The sequence below is a fragment of the Acanthochromis polyacanthus genome, chromosome 14 (assembly GCF_021347895.1).
Source record: "Acanthochromis polyacanthus isolate Apoly-LR-REF ecotype Palm Island chromosome 14, KAUST_Apoly_ChrSc, whole genome shotgun sequence".
NCBI lineage: Eukaryota > Metazoa > Chordata > Actinopteri > Pomacentridae > Acanthochromis > Acanthochromis polyacanthus.
In genome coordinates, this window is record NC_067126.1 from 28,080,257 (window position 1) to 28,095,603 (window position 15,347).

General features: G+C 42.2%; 1 protein-coding gene across 3 annotated transcripts in view; it reads right to left on the reverse strand.

Moving 5' to 3' along the window:
* The window catches only part of erbb4b (erb-b2 receptor tyrosine kinase 4b), a 328,153-nt gene extending 316,373 nt beyond the window's left edge, over nucleotides 1-11,780 (reverse strand). For 2 of the 3 annotated variants that reach the window (XM_051959186.1, XM_051959184.1), the window contains exon 1: nucleotides 11,360-11,779. In XM_051959186.1, the coding sequence (XP_051815146.1) occupies nucleotides 11,360-11,438 (79 nt within the window). In that variant the 5' untranslated portion in view covers nucleotides 11,439-11,779. Of the gene's footprint in view, nucleotides 1-11,359 lie in introns of all 3 variants that reach the window. The other variant, XM_051959185.1, reaches the window with a different exon arrangement.
* Between the last annotated feature and the right edge of the window lie 3,567 nt (nucleotides 11,781-15,347).

The following is a 15,347-nucleotide window of genomic DNA, read 5'->3' on the forward strand; positions in this document are numbered from 1 at the left end:
CACCTGGTCAATTACTGTGAGGTGGGTGTGCTTCTTAAATTGCCTGCCATCTAACAAGCACTGGGGGTGAAGCTGGAATCATGTCTCTGCAGTTCACATATGGTCATTTGCACGGAGGTTGATTGAGCACATTTGCGAGGTAGTTTTTTTTTTTTTCTACTTGCAAAACACATTTACAGTTCTTATATCCAATTTGAACCCATAACATTTTGAGTCAAACAACCAGTTTGCCCGATGCAAAGGTCAACGTGATGCTTGGTGTCACAAACTCTCACCCCTTAAGCTTTACAAGGTTGGACAGAAGATCCCTGTGGTGATGACCCCCAATGAAATTGTGCACCATTATCAATTATTTAAATTATATTTCCTCCCCCTCTCTCTATGACAACTGGCTTTGTACTGCACCTTCAGGTGTCACCATTTAGGTTATTTTATGACATGACGGGAAAGCACAGTTCTGGCAGATCGCAGATGGATATACAAAGTGCGATCGATAAATGACAAGACTGTGCCCATAAAAAGAATCAAAAACCATATGTGATTTAAATTTGCTCCAAAAGTTGCAAGTGTTACTTTTGGAGCAACACTTGTAACTCATATTTATTGAAGATCTAAGATAAATTGATGGAAGAACCAAAGTGTATGACTGTTTTTTGGTGACAAAGATACACGTGTCAGAAAATTTAGAGTTACAGGATTAATGGGAAACGCAAGACTGCAATACTATGCATGGTTTTCACAAGTGTATGTCAACTTTTGTTCAGAACGGTTAGCCTAGTGTGTAAAGAGTACATTTTGATTTGATTAATAATTCTGATAGATCGCTGAGATATCCCAAGTTCATTAATAATGCAAACTGACTTTGGCAGTGTGGAGTCATGCAAACCATCATATCGTGTGTTGCTCTTTATTTGTTGCTAAACCAGCTCAATCTTTATGAAATAAATACGTAACTTTTAAAGTATATTTTAGTATTTTTACTGAATGCGGAAGAGGCAAATTACTGTGATATGGCCTTGGGGACTTCAGAGGCCTCCAAGTTCTCAGACTTCTAGTTTTAACATTTTTGTAAATCACCCTGTGACATGCACAGTATTTTTATTCAGCTTTTTGCCTGGTTGTATATATTTTAATTTAGATGTATTGTGGATTTAGTAATTCTGATTACATGATATTGCAAAGATATTTTGGGGAAAAAAATAAAATCAGTTATTTTGCTTTGTTTAAATCAAGCACACCATTGCTAGTGTAAACATATGGAGCCATAGTCATATTTATTTTGCCCAGGCCAGTGCAGACAGTGTTGATGAGACAAGTGCTTCCCTCATCTCCAAGCATGTCACGTGGGGCTGGGAGTCGGGAGCCACGGCGGGAGCCTCCTCCAGGACAAAGCACTTGGAGCAGGGAGACACTGTGTGCCTTGTTCCCCCTTAGCCAGCTCCATGTCAAGTGGGTGTTTGCTTACTGGGAGGACCAGGACCCCCCTGGAGGGGAAAGCAGCACACAGCCTGCACTTCATTCAACACAGACACACACACCCTGGACCTGGTGTAGGGACATTTATGATTAGACACCGTTTATGTCACTGACCACAACAACAGTTGCAGGTCAGTTTCATTAAAGATTGTTTGAAAGAAGAAAGGTAGAGGCTGAAGATGAAGAAAATCAATAGAAAACTTCTAAAATCTGAAGCGGTTTGAAACCATTTCAAAAAAAGTATCTACATGTTTCACTCAGAGATAAGAACATTAGAGAAACTCAGAACGCTTCATGCACAGTTCCAAACATTATTTCATTACATTTTGGCCACAGTGGAAAAGCCACAGGGTGACTGAGACCAGGTGCACTGCTTGATAAAAAGCTTACTCACCCATGCAACTGTGAAAAAGCGTGATGGTCAAGAGTGTCAAATGCACCCTCTTCACTTTCTTTGTCTTTTACTATCCCTGTTCCTCTCCACAGCGTCTGGCTAAGACTCCCCAGTGTCCTTGCTATAACGCCCTCGGTTGAACCAGGCCATGTCAAACCTGAATCCATCAATCAGTCAGTGACAGCCGTAGGGAGAGAGAGGGGGTGGAACGACAGAGATGGAGGGATGAGAGTAGGGAAGAAGGAAGTGGTGGTTAAGGTAAAATATAGCCACCAGTCCTCCCCTCCCTATCTTATTTTCTCCTCTTTTCCAACCTCCCTCTTTCCATCTCTCTACAGCCTCAAGAAACTCCAACTCTTACAGAGTTTGGAGTCAACTGTCAGGTCACAGAAGTCACTCTCAACAGATTCTAATCAAGAGGTTCACGAACCCAAACACATGTTTGAGGAGAAAAGAGCAGAGGAGAGCAAAAGAAAGCCACGAGAGGAAAGTCAAGGCCAGCAGTGAAGAGGGTGAAAGCTAAAGGGAAGAAGAAAAAGAGGAGTGCAAGAAGGGAAATGAGCACAGAAAGGAGGACAAGGGGAAGGAAATAAGATAGCAGTCGAATAGAAGCTAAAGGAAAGAGGTGACGGAGCTATGGGTGAGCCTTTCAGCAGGTGTGTGTGTGTGTGTGTCCTGCAGGATGAAGTGTCCCTGTCAGAGTCCCAACTTCCCCCCTGGGCCACTTCTGATTAATTGTCCGTCCAGCTCCTGTGATAGCGACTACTTTAACCAAGACTCCCGAGACACTCACCCGTGTCCCATCCTCCACCGAAAGACACCTCTCCTCCTGTGTACCCGGCTGCCTGGCTGCCCTTCTCTTTCTAAAATTAGGAGAATTTTTTTTTTCTTTTTCAAGCCTCCCATCCCTTCCTTTTTCTGTTTCTCTCTGGTTGCTGCAAATAATCTTACATCAGCACCCCATTCACCTTGCCATCGGGGGATAATGTCTCTCTGTGGGAGAGGGGTTTTAGAACAAAGGTAGGGGGCCTGAAAACAGCATGATGTGCAGTGTGGCCCCCCTTGTGCGTTTACACGTGCTCTGGTGACTGGCTGAGATAAAGCACCCCTGTCTCAGGTAAACAGTCTAGCACAGCAGGCTAAAATGGCAAGGTTGACTTTGGACCTGTGCTGCACTTAGTCAGCTCCTCTCCCATTTGATATAAATTCTCATCCCACCACATCAAAGACATTCTATGCCAATCAATTTTGGGAGTGACATTACCGCAGAGGAGAATTTCACAGACAGGACATTTTCACTATGGTTTAAATTAAAGCAAGAATGTATAAACCCAAATAAATCTGCTTCCCCACACTATGAACAGTAACTGTCATACTCAGCATTGTCCCTTTATTTTCTTCCCTCTCTGCCAAGCTGCAGAACCATAGCATCCATCCGGATGGCTATATAGCCAGCCCCCAAAAGCAACCAAGGTCAATTGCCTTTCCTGCTCGTCTCATCTTGTGCTTTATGTACCTTCACATCCAGGGAAAAAGAGCTGCGCTATTTCTGCTCTGCTGCAAGGTGACTGCTGCTTCACACCAGCGACAGCCACGCTAATGCAGACTAGAGAGAGTAACAAACATTTCCTTTAAGGGCTTTCGATGTTTAGAGAAAAAACTATTTACATAAAGATTAATGTATTTTCCTTAAAAGGTGATCTGAACTGGCATGACTTCGATCTACTTGTAGACACTGATGGTGTATAAAGAGTCTAAAAATGTGGATGAACAAGAAGGCAGAACTGTAAAACTACAGATAACGGAACCTTGGACTGATGTTAAGGGGTATAAATGGCCCTAATGTGGGCTTTGAGAGAGCAGCTGATCAATACTAACAACTCAATGATTACTCCACCAAGCAGTGAGATTACAGTATTTTCTGGTTCATACTCTATGTTTTGGAAGAAAATCAATTTTCCAGCACAAATCTCCCAAAAGGTTTTGTGAACTCATCTGATCTTTCAGTGTTAATACCCTAGTATTCATTTTGTAAAGGATAGTGTGTCAAAACACTGAAGCAAAAATATAATCATGCTCTAAAAAATATTTTAAAAAGAAGAAGCGTGCAAAGAGATACCTGGAATATATAATTAGGAGAATAAATGAAATGTTCGACTTTGATGAGGTGAATAATAACTGAAAAAGATGCATCCCTAGAGTAAAATATGAAACCAAAATTTGACATTGTTGTTAGTTTTCACAGGATGTCCACTTCATTTGCTTTGTTTTTGCACTTTTGACATTGGTCCATTCTTTAGTGCTGGCTTTGTTTCTTCTCAGTAACATCCATGGTGAAAATTAAATATTTGCCTAATATTCAGACAGACACCGTGTTCATGCTAGTCAGCCATAGTCTATTTAGTCTATATTGTGTTTGTTTTCTTCCTTCTCTGACATCTGAGGTAGACTGGTGTACTGTAATTTTACAGAAAAATTTCTACTATTGTTTTTGGTCTATGTGGTAGTATGTTTGGTGCAGCCATTTTTCATCCTTGCATAGATAAACTGTTTCCCGGTAAAGCCTGAATATCTCACGTTATTTCCCTCTCCCGCTCCCAGATGTCTCCTTACAGTTGCCATGACTGACTGCAAACTCATTTATTACAGGTCACAAACGCCAAGTGCTTCATTTAAAAAAAAAAAAAAAGGACATCCCACACCCCCCCCCCCCCAAGCACAAGTGAAAAATCGACCTGCAAGAATAGCACACAGGGCACACCGCTCCATTAGCACTAAACGGAGGCCAGCAGCGCCCAAACGATGGGAACAGGGTTTGAGAGGTGAGGGCAAAACAGAACAACATGAAGGATAGTTCGGTGTCATGTTTCGTTGTAACTGTATACAACATGGAGAGAACAGCTGACAAATTCCCTAACATAAATAATTATAAAATCTAGCATCTACATTAGCTTGTGGATTTTGACATGAAAAACAATGAAAATTCTTGTGGCAAGTGCACTGACTCAGTAGTTTGGAACATATTTGCTTGTTTCAACTTGTTTTTTTGTTTTTTTTTAAAGGTACATTAGCCCACATAACATATCTCAAGTCTGTTTCATATTTATTCAAGCACACAAATCACCCAAATCAAGATTTTACATGAAGCGTGTGTTCCGCCGGCCATATCCGATATCACTCAAAGCCGTCTGTAATTACATTGTACATGCAGATTAGCTATGAATATTTTAGAAGGGGATTACTAAAAGAGGAAAGAGACAGAGAAGGAGAGAGTTGAGAGAAATCAGCCCTTTAACACACACACACACACCCACAAGCAGAACCGCATGAAAAGCTCGTTTGAAGGTGGAGCTAGTCTTTCATGCCCAAGTTGTCAGCCTATTATCATCCTTTCATATGTTTGCCACCATTATTAACTGTGAGCGGGAATAGAAAAATAACACAAAAAAGTGAGAATAAAACACATCACTCCAATATGTCAGGCTGTCTCTTCAGAGGGAGAGAAAAAAACATGGCAGACCAACTCTTATCGTCGGACTCTCATTCTAAAATGTGGCGGTAATGAGTGTGTCTTAACAAAGATTAGCCATAATTTCCATTGTCATTTTAATGCTCCCACATTATGTGGAGGCTTACAAAGCCACAGATGAAGGCAGAGGGTGGGCGGAGGAAGACGAACAAGCAGACACTGGAGCAGAGATAGAGTCTCTGGAGCTTGGTTAGTCTGTCAGTCACCCTCTATCCCTCCAACCATGCATCCACACACACACACACACTGACAGACACAGTCATCGCACGTACAAACACACACATACAGCATATGCACATTTCCCACACCCTTTGTCACTGCATTTTGAAAACCTCAAAATGTGGTTGTCATGGGGGTCGGTGCCTGACAGCCTCCTGCAGCCCTCCAGGAGGATGTTGAGGACAGACAGGCTTATTGTTGGAGGAGTAGCAGCAACAACAAAAGGGATCAGAAGTCTCACAAACTGACAGACATACATGGTACGTTCGGACTCCCGACATCTACATTGTGTAGCGAACGCAGGACTGAGGCTTCCAAAGGCCTGGATCTCGCACATTTGTCGTATACTTGGGAGCGAGGGCCGAGGGTGAAGGCAGTATGAGAGCGTGGGTATGTGTGCGAGTGTGTGGGAGTGAGTCTTGGAGTGTGTGCGCAGCAATGTGTGATACACACTGGCACCAGTCTACGCTGACAACTTTATGTGGATCCAATTAAAAAATAATGTACCACAATAAAAAGAATATTATGCAAATATTACAACAAAACTTTGGAGTATGAACTGAAAGCTTCTGTAATGTGGAGCGCGGCTATGCAACCGTTTTATTTTAATTTAACGGTAGGTAATGTTACTTGCAGTCAATGTTGTGCTTGCTTGAAGCAGGAAAAAATAAAAAGTTGAAGAACTAGACAGGCACAGACTGTAGCCAACTAGTCGTTTCCGTCTGCTATTTTTACTTTTTGGATGAATAACTGACATTCTGTTTTGTCCAAGTAATTTCTTTCCCTGGTAGAAAACTTGAACCTTTCAACTGAGAAAATAAGCCGAAGCAGGGATTTTTGACTGACACGTGTCTGCACTGTGCACGACATTGCATCATTTGGCCCGTTTTCTTGGAGTTTTGTTTGCGTCGATCACATTGCAGCACAATCAAGAAGACGGAGTAGGAACCAGAAGCATTAAGAATTTTATTGTTTTTCCACTGCAAGCTCTTCTCGGTGGCCCTAAACACACATTTGCCAACCTAATTAAAGCACAGCTGACTGATTTCCCTGCTACTAAACCTCAGTCCCCAATCTGTCTAAACTAGCTGTAGTATATTGTCAAAGATATCAAGCAGGACCTCGCCGGTATTTGTGTGTATGAGTGTTTGTTGCGCTACCTTGTTAAAGAAGGACTGTGGCTGCTGTGTATTCAGCACTCAGGGCCGGTGTCGCACACAGGCTATCAGTATTTCTATTTGTGTGTCTCTCCTGCTCCCTTTCCTTTCATTCTCTCTCTCACACACAAAAACTCAAAGCTCGCTCAATTTACAGAGAGCAAAAAGAGAAGCCATAAAAGTGGAGAAAACGCAGAGAGCGCGAGTGATAAACAGGAAACAAGCATTCCAATTTCAAAACACCTTGCTGCATCTGCACTAATCTAATTGCTTGCAAGGCATGCTTCAGACACAGAATTTGCATTTTAAACACACATGTGATAAACAGCTGGTCAAATTAAGCATGTACAGATATTGGTGACGCTCCAATCCAATTATGACATCCTTCACCAACGGGACATTTAATAGCCGGGCTGACAATGATACATGGCAAAACACATGCACATGTATGGTGCATTTATAACTCCAGGTGATAAATGAGTGTGCGGGGTTTGTAAAGGTCACAGAGGATATGATCCAATCATTTCTGCTGGATGCAGACAGTCGGATTGGTTATGAGGCCATCAACAAGTCAAACTGGAAAACAATCCCTCTGGTTCAGGATATAAAAAAACCTCTAGAAAACAAAAACGCATTTTCTAGCATAAATGTGATACGTTCCTGTGGTAGTAATTAAAGAATGTTACAGCCACATTGCAGCAGAATGAAAACAGAAAACAACACTAGGAAGTAAAAGGTCATAGTCACCCTACTGAGTAGAAAACTGCAAACACACTAAGTCCTCAGTGGGATATTACAGAGATTTTTCATAGGGATTCTTGGGCAACATTGTGGGTGCTACACATGTATTATTGATGCCAATGCTTCAAAAAACAGTTTTTTGTCGGAACAGGAAAAGAGATTTATAAGAAACTTAATGGTTTCCACTACTCTCACACTGAATCCAGTCTAGATTACCCAAACACAAGATTTTTTTATTCTTTATCTGGCTGCAGGATGAAATCCCCGGGAGAGTAAAATACAATAAAGCATAGCCTGTCTTTTACTTTTCATCACTGTCACAGAGAGGAAACTTCAACAAGGCACTAGAAACGGCAGTGTCTGTGTATTAAAATATTTCAGCCATGTTGGACAGCAGCACATTAATACAGAAATTTCTTTATCGCCTTTGACCTTACATTGCTCCTCATCTCTCACCCATACCGAGACAGAAAGGACAAAAGCACAGAGGTTCACATTCCTTTTTCCAACAAATGGAAGTGGATCACCACCTAATCAAAGGCTGCCATTCTTCTAATAAAAAGCCTGGTGGTGGTGGAGGGTCAAAGCTCCTTTAACGGACGACGGCAGATATGACTGTTTGAGGGCTTTGTGGCAAAGCAGTGCTGTGTGGGCAACCCAATGTGACACCATTCTTTCCTATGCTTCATTCAGGAAGCAAAAAAGAAACGCACAATGACGAGAAGTGTACAAGAAGTGCACAAAAATATGGAAAGAGAAGAGAAATAACAAAATCTAATGCCTAACATTTCCAGCCCAGTCCCTCTCTGTGCCTCGCTCAAGCCCTTGTAAACATCCTGATATACTGTGAACTCACATATCAGCTCCACACTGGGACACCACTGTCAATTCCAATCCAATAAACAGTGGGTGCTCCTATAAGATAAAGGGTATAGTGGAGGGTGTAGCCACCCAACTATACTTCATTCATTTAAATTTTTTCCCCATCAATCTTTGAGTCAGCCTTCAAATTAGGAAAGAAGATGCTGCTGAGAGCTGTTTAAACAGGGTCATTTAAGGAGTTTATGTGCACTGAAGTGATTACACTTACTGAGAAACACTCCACGCACACATTTCCATTCAACAAATGACTGCACTCACAAAATATATGAATATTCATCAAGACAGATAGAATTTTGGGATGTGGCCATATGGTTCAGGATCGGCAGCTGTATGCATTCCCCAACTCCCCCAGCCTGAGTGTATAGCTGCAGTCAAATGAAGAGGAGAGTGCAGTGCAGGGACTCATTGGGGCACACTCAGCATATTGCAGACATGTACCCCGCTGTCATCTAAAAACCTATTAACTCCACTTCAGCTGAGGAAGTAGAAGAGAATCTAAGATTTTCATCAACAAACCAAAAATAAATAAATAAATAAAATGATCAAGGGGGTGCAAAAGAAGGTGGCTGAAAAAACAAAAACAGCAAATGGTGATGCATTTTACATAATTTTATTCTTATGACTCATTAAGGGAGACACAAGCTGTCATCGAAGAACCTAATGAAAAAGCAATTGTGCATGTGTGAGCGTGCATGTGTGCTCATTTTTGCATCTTTTCCCACTCATGCAACCCCCTGGCTGTATAGCGAGCACACAAAAGCGATCCAAATATGAGCAGGCGACTCGTTCGCGCGCAAAAAGCGCACACGTCACTGTGCCTCTCCTTGCCTTTTACAGACAGAACTTAATCCGCGTTTATGTCAAATTCTCACACTGATATTAGTATAATCCGCTCCTCCCGTGTTTGTCTGCGGCTCTCTTTTGTTTTCTTTTAAGTTCCAAATGCATTAACACGACTCGGAGCTCCATCGGTGGTTGCAGTTTAATGCTGTATGTATGAAAATTAAGTAGCACCTGGATTCTCCCACACACACAAGCGTGTGAGGTAGCCTTGCTCTGCTTACATAAATGTGTTTTACTTTTTTCCATTATCTGCAGCTTGTTTCAACAATCGCTGTAAACCACACTTTAAGTTCATCACGCGTAAATTTAAGACCAAATATCCCAATTTAGCTCACAATTTAGCCTTAGACAAGTTGGATAAATGGAGAGAGGGAGGAAGGGAGGGGGACTAACGTTTCTCCTACTCTCATTTAACAGGTGAAACAACCGCAAACAAAAGCTTGCTCTTTTTTCAAAACAAAGAGTTGTGAATATTTATTTTGTCTGTGCGTAACAGAGGCACCGATGTGAGCTTAAAACAACAGGGGGATCCATTCCTACCATGAACATTTAAACCTGTACCAACCATTTAATTCAACCACCTTTTCTCTTTCGAGAACTATACGTGGACACAGTTATGGGCCTAGGCGTTTATCTTGTGATCAAGGCCATAGAGTTGAAAATATATATAATCCTGATTTTCTTCCGTAAAAACAAACGCTGCCAATGGAACTGAGATTGAAAAAGTTTCATTCTTTACAGAGCAACGAAATACAATGAGACAGAACAAGCAGCAATATTATCTCTCATCCGCTGCAGATTATTTGGCTTTAATAATTAAATAAACTGAGATTTTCTAACACAAGTGACATCCACCAACCACTTTAAATACTTCCATGCGCAAAGAGGCAATTTGTGTGAATTGTGCTCGATATATTGCAAATCCATGCAGCTCAGACACAAACGAATTTTAGTTGCAGTCCAAACTAAAGGTGATGACGCGATAGTTTTGCTTTTATCTATTCCGTTTCTCTGCCCACCACACAGACACATCCAAGAGTGCACCTACAGCGCACCTCACTGCGCGCAAAGAGCGCCCCTGCACTATACAAACAGTACTGCCGCTGTCAGCGTCAAAGTCCTGCGCGCTGCACCGCTGTTCGTCAAACTGAGGTCCACAGGATCCCTAAGGGGGCTTCACTAGAAAATGAGGAAGAATGTAATGTCACGGTAATCCGCTTTGCTTTCACCCCGCGTACAGAATGCATATGGATGAATGTGCACCACTGTTGGCACCGTTTTCAAAAGGTGATACAGGCGTGAGAGGAGTTACACACAGATCAATACTGAAACACAACAACAATACACTGTCCCCGTACTAGTCCCTGCAGGACTTAACTTAAAATCCTCGAGCAGGAGCTTGACTTTTGATGGTTGCGGAGCGTAAAGCTGCTGAATACAACCTGCTGTTCTACCAGCGGGACGAATAAAAAATGAGATAACCGTGAAATCACAGCTTATTATCGCGACCATCGTTTTCCTTGTAAGAATACATCTGACTGAGAAGAGAGAGAAAGAAGAGTTTAGAAGTAACTTTTGGAACAGTTACGCATTAGACAACCTGTCTATCCACTGGAGCGAGGACAAGAGCACAGTAACCCGTTGTAAAGCGAGCCTGTCACTCCTCTTGTGTTTTCCAGCTCCACTCTGAGTAAAGCACACGTGTGATGGACATCAAATGCTCTCCTTTCTCTCCAAATTCAACAGTGCCGCTCTGTGCAAGACGAAGACGGAGCAAGTGGCTCGCTTGGATTCATTTGGCTTAACAGACGCACTGCCACTCGCCATCTGCTCAAACCAACACCTGTGCTTCAGAGTAACAGGGATCTGTACGTCATCCCATTTTCGGGAGAGTGTTTTGGCTGTTGCTTTTGACGTTTCTCCAACCTTAGAATAACAGGCTCGAGGTGAAAATGACAACAGTATGTGCAGGTTGGATCTGTCAAACATGAGACAGTCTTGCTACGTGCGCAAAAAAGAAGAAGCACATTATGGATAGAAAAGTGGTGCGCACTGACCAGCTCCACGGACACACACACAACTGCGCACCGGTGAGCAGGCATGTTGGCATTCACTCACCTGGTTGCGAAGAGCTGAACCCAAACACGAGGCAAGTCAGGAGAAAGCCGAAGCAACACAGGGCAGTCGTTGGTTTCATTGTTGTGCTTAGCAAGTATCTCCTTTAAATTCACATGTCCAGCAGCGTATCCTTCTTTGGAGCAGCCAGAAAAGGGTGAATCGTTCGCGTTTGACGCCTCGTCAGCGTGCGAGTTTTGGGGACTTTTGTCGCTTTTGACTAAGTTTACAGTTTGTCCGACCGCCCTTCACCTCGCCTCTCTGCGCCTTCGGGCCCAAACGTGTGGCAGACGTGGACACAGAAATAGTCGAATATTAGTTTCCAACGCACGCACTGAAAAGCTTGTCTAAATAGTGTAAAGCAGTACTCATGCCATTACTCCCCGACTTGGATACAGTATGCAGCTGCAGACTCGCAATCTTCAGACACACCTCCGAGTTCCTGGACTCCTCCTACGCGCGCTCTGATTGGCACAGGTGCCCGACGATCACTCCAAAGCCCGCCAGCCACAACTTAATGCGCAACGTCATTGGTCCGCTCAAGATGCCAAAACCCTCTGAATTTGTGCGTCGGCTCTGCTGCACCTGTCACACTGAACACAGCTGAAATAAATTCTGCCAGAAGGATTTATAGGTGTAATGAGTAAAATAGAGCCGAATCCCACTTCCATGCGGCTTCCTGTGCGCTTTTGGAAGATCTTATCCGGATTCGATAAGATAGTTTCATTCTGGAAGCGTTGATTTAATACTGAACTGTCAGCACTGTATTTGCTGGTGAAAGTGATGCACACAGAATAGATTTCATTATCAGGTTTAGTGTGGATTGGATTATTTTTGCTTGAGCTACTGGGACCCAAAATATGTCTTCCTCTGGTCTAAATTTCATTTTTACAAGGCTGTGATACAACATAAGGATGTTCAGGCAAATAAAGGGAGATATCTTGGCAGCCAAATTATAACCCAATTGATTTTTTGTTCTTCATGCTGCATCTTAAGCAATGATTTCTATTTTTCCTCAGTTATCAGGCTGCATTACTGTTGAAGGCAATATCTCTCCATATCCAGGATAATCATCCCCCCCCCCCCCCCCCCCCCCCCCCCCACCCAGGGATGGCTCAGTGTAAATGATACGAATAAAAGTCAAACAGAACGTTTAGATAGTGATATTATTGCGCACACTGAGCTATTTGTAATAGTTTGAAAGCAGTGACTTTGCAGTGACAGAAAAAAATAACCAAGATAATGGGGGTGCAGGAAACAATGTGACGAAAGGTTATTACTTTCACCAGCTGCTGCCTACTTTTGCACTTTAGGAGAGGGGTGAACGCCTCCTGGAGTTCCAATATGTCCACACATCTGGACAGAAATCCTGCACTCTGACTGTCCCCCACCCGAAGTTCCCTTGACGCACACATACACACACAGAAGAGTGTAATCAAAGTCTGAAAATGCAAAAAAAAAAAAAAAAAAAAGTTCAACACCGCTTGTGTTAGGCTTGGTTTAATCAGCATAAGCAAAGTAACAAGGTGCAATGAACTTTTACTATTCTATATTCATCAGATTCATTTTTTTTTTTTTGCATGGTTAAATTGCATATTCCTGGGTAAATAAACTTTAAATGCATGTAGTGTACCTGCAAAAGGGTGAAATAATTGCATTTCCCCTTCAAATATGCATAATGAATGTTCGCCCTGATTTAAGTTGAGACACAAAAGGCTCCTGTGATACTAGATTTTATATCTAAGACACCATAACAGGCACTATCAGCTGTAACTAAGTTCTCTCCATATGGAGCCTTAAAAGGGATAAAAGTATTGTGTTTATGCTCTTCTGAAAGTGAGTGGTTGTTAGCTTTATTATGACTGGAGGAGGCGGTTTACCTTCTTTTTTTTAATTTTCCATCACATCAAAGTCCTGTATGTGCCCGAGCAATAATCCACTCAAGCCCGTAAACATCCTTCTTTTAGCTATAGGCAGGTCACTCCTCCCCAGAGATCATTCAGGGCTTTTGTTTGCTCTAATAGGGAGGTATTCTGCTCCTGCACACATGCACGCACACACACACACACACACAACCGCTGCCTGGCCTGGTGCTGCTTCTGAAACTGGAGCACTGAGCAGAACTTCCCTGATCCAAGTGTACCCAACACTTTTTGGAAAATGGGATGCAGTCAGTCTCGGCTTTCACTTTGAAGAAAGTCAAAAGGCTCTGTTCTGGGTTTTTTTTTTTTTTTTTAGCTTGGCTGCAAAATGAATAGTGCACTGAACTGTGAGGGGCACTTCTTGAACCTCTGCTGCAGTGGTGACCCTTCGCCAGTGGGGGGCAGCCCATTTCTCACCACCCAGGTCATAGGAACAGCGGAGAGACACAGTGGGGGGTGGGCGATTCAAGCTGTCACCAACTAGTTTCCTGACTCACTGTTTGACATTGGCTTCCTATCAAACAGAAGCTTTATTAAATATTCCTCAGCAGAAATGAGCTTTTAATATCACTGACACCGCAAATTTATTAAGAAATATGGAAAAATGAGATCTGGCAGCGTGCGATGAGGAGAGGCTTCCCTCTAAATACGCCCCAAATGGCTGCCGTTTATCATTTCTAATACCAAAAATGCAATTTAGCAACGTTGTGTATTTTCATTATACATTACGCTTTAAGAGGCACCTTCTGACAGTATCAACCTAATGTTGTCAATTAGGTAATTTATTTCTGGGATTATAAGGGGGAATGAGACGAGGTTTCATGTGTTCTTCTAGGCGTTCCCCAGTGCCTGCTGTACAGCTAATCTAATACATAACCCCCTGATTTGTTTAATGGATGAGACTTTGCTGCTGCAAGAGGCACGCCAATAAAAGCTGGGCCCTCCAGAGGCTATTGTGCCTCATAATGATGCCAGACACACAATGTGAGAGTTATGAAGCAATTTTTTATCATGCGGCACATTGTTTTGCTCTGTTGGTGCCGTGCAAGTAAAGGCAATCTCTCCCTGCAGCATAGCACTTCTCCCCCACACTTAGATAAACCTTCAGTATGATAAACTGCCCCAGCCACATGTTGCAGAGATGAAGGAAGTTGAGAATTGATATATACACCTTGTACTGGTGACTTCCCAGTAAGACAGCTGAGGATTTTTATTAACAATTTGGTCATTTTGTTGTTAGATCTTACTCTACTTTTACAGTGGATGTGGCTAGTCCTGAAACATAATGCTCAAAAGCAACTCCAAATCTCACCAAAAATATATGTTAATTGTAGAAAAGTTTAACTGCTCCTTGGAGAGGCATCACATGGCTATGGAGGAAATGAAAAGCATATACTTAGATGTGGTTCAGAACTAATACTGACCTCAGTCTCTTTCTGCTTGTGGTAAAATGACCTTCAAATACCACGTTAAGAGAAGGTCTTCTAATAGATCAAAAGAAGTCTTACCAGTACACGTGAAAGCCGGCATTCAGCACTAAATTGTTTCTATTTTTTCTTCTTCTTTTTTTTTTTGAGCGGGACAAAAGTAACAGTTAAGTCATTAACTGTGCCTCTATCTTCCCTAAACAATGGCAGAGAAAGAAGATGAATACTTCTTTCAAAGGAAAAAAAATCACCCATTTCTTAGATGCCAGTGCTACAAAAACTTAAAAGCATTTGTTATTGTCAAAACAGAAATGGTTTGTTGAATAGATAATGCCGAAGTTGTCTTCGGAAGGCAACGAGAGAGCTAAAAGACTATCACAACACCTCAGAGTATGTTAGACTCGGTGCACAGCGCTGGAATACCAAATCAATATCTGTACGGCTGCATGTAATCGCTGTGAACACTGATAACTGCAGTTCAATAAAAACACAAATGTGACACCCAAACTAGGTCTTTTTCCCCCCCTCTCTTTATTTCATTAACAATGCAAATGTGTAAACTGTGTATTTATAGAAGTATTAATCATTTCGGATCAGATGTGGCTTTTGGACAGAATCTCATTCCATAATGACAAGGACAAA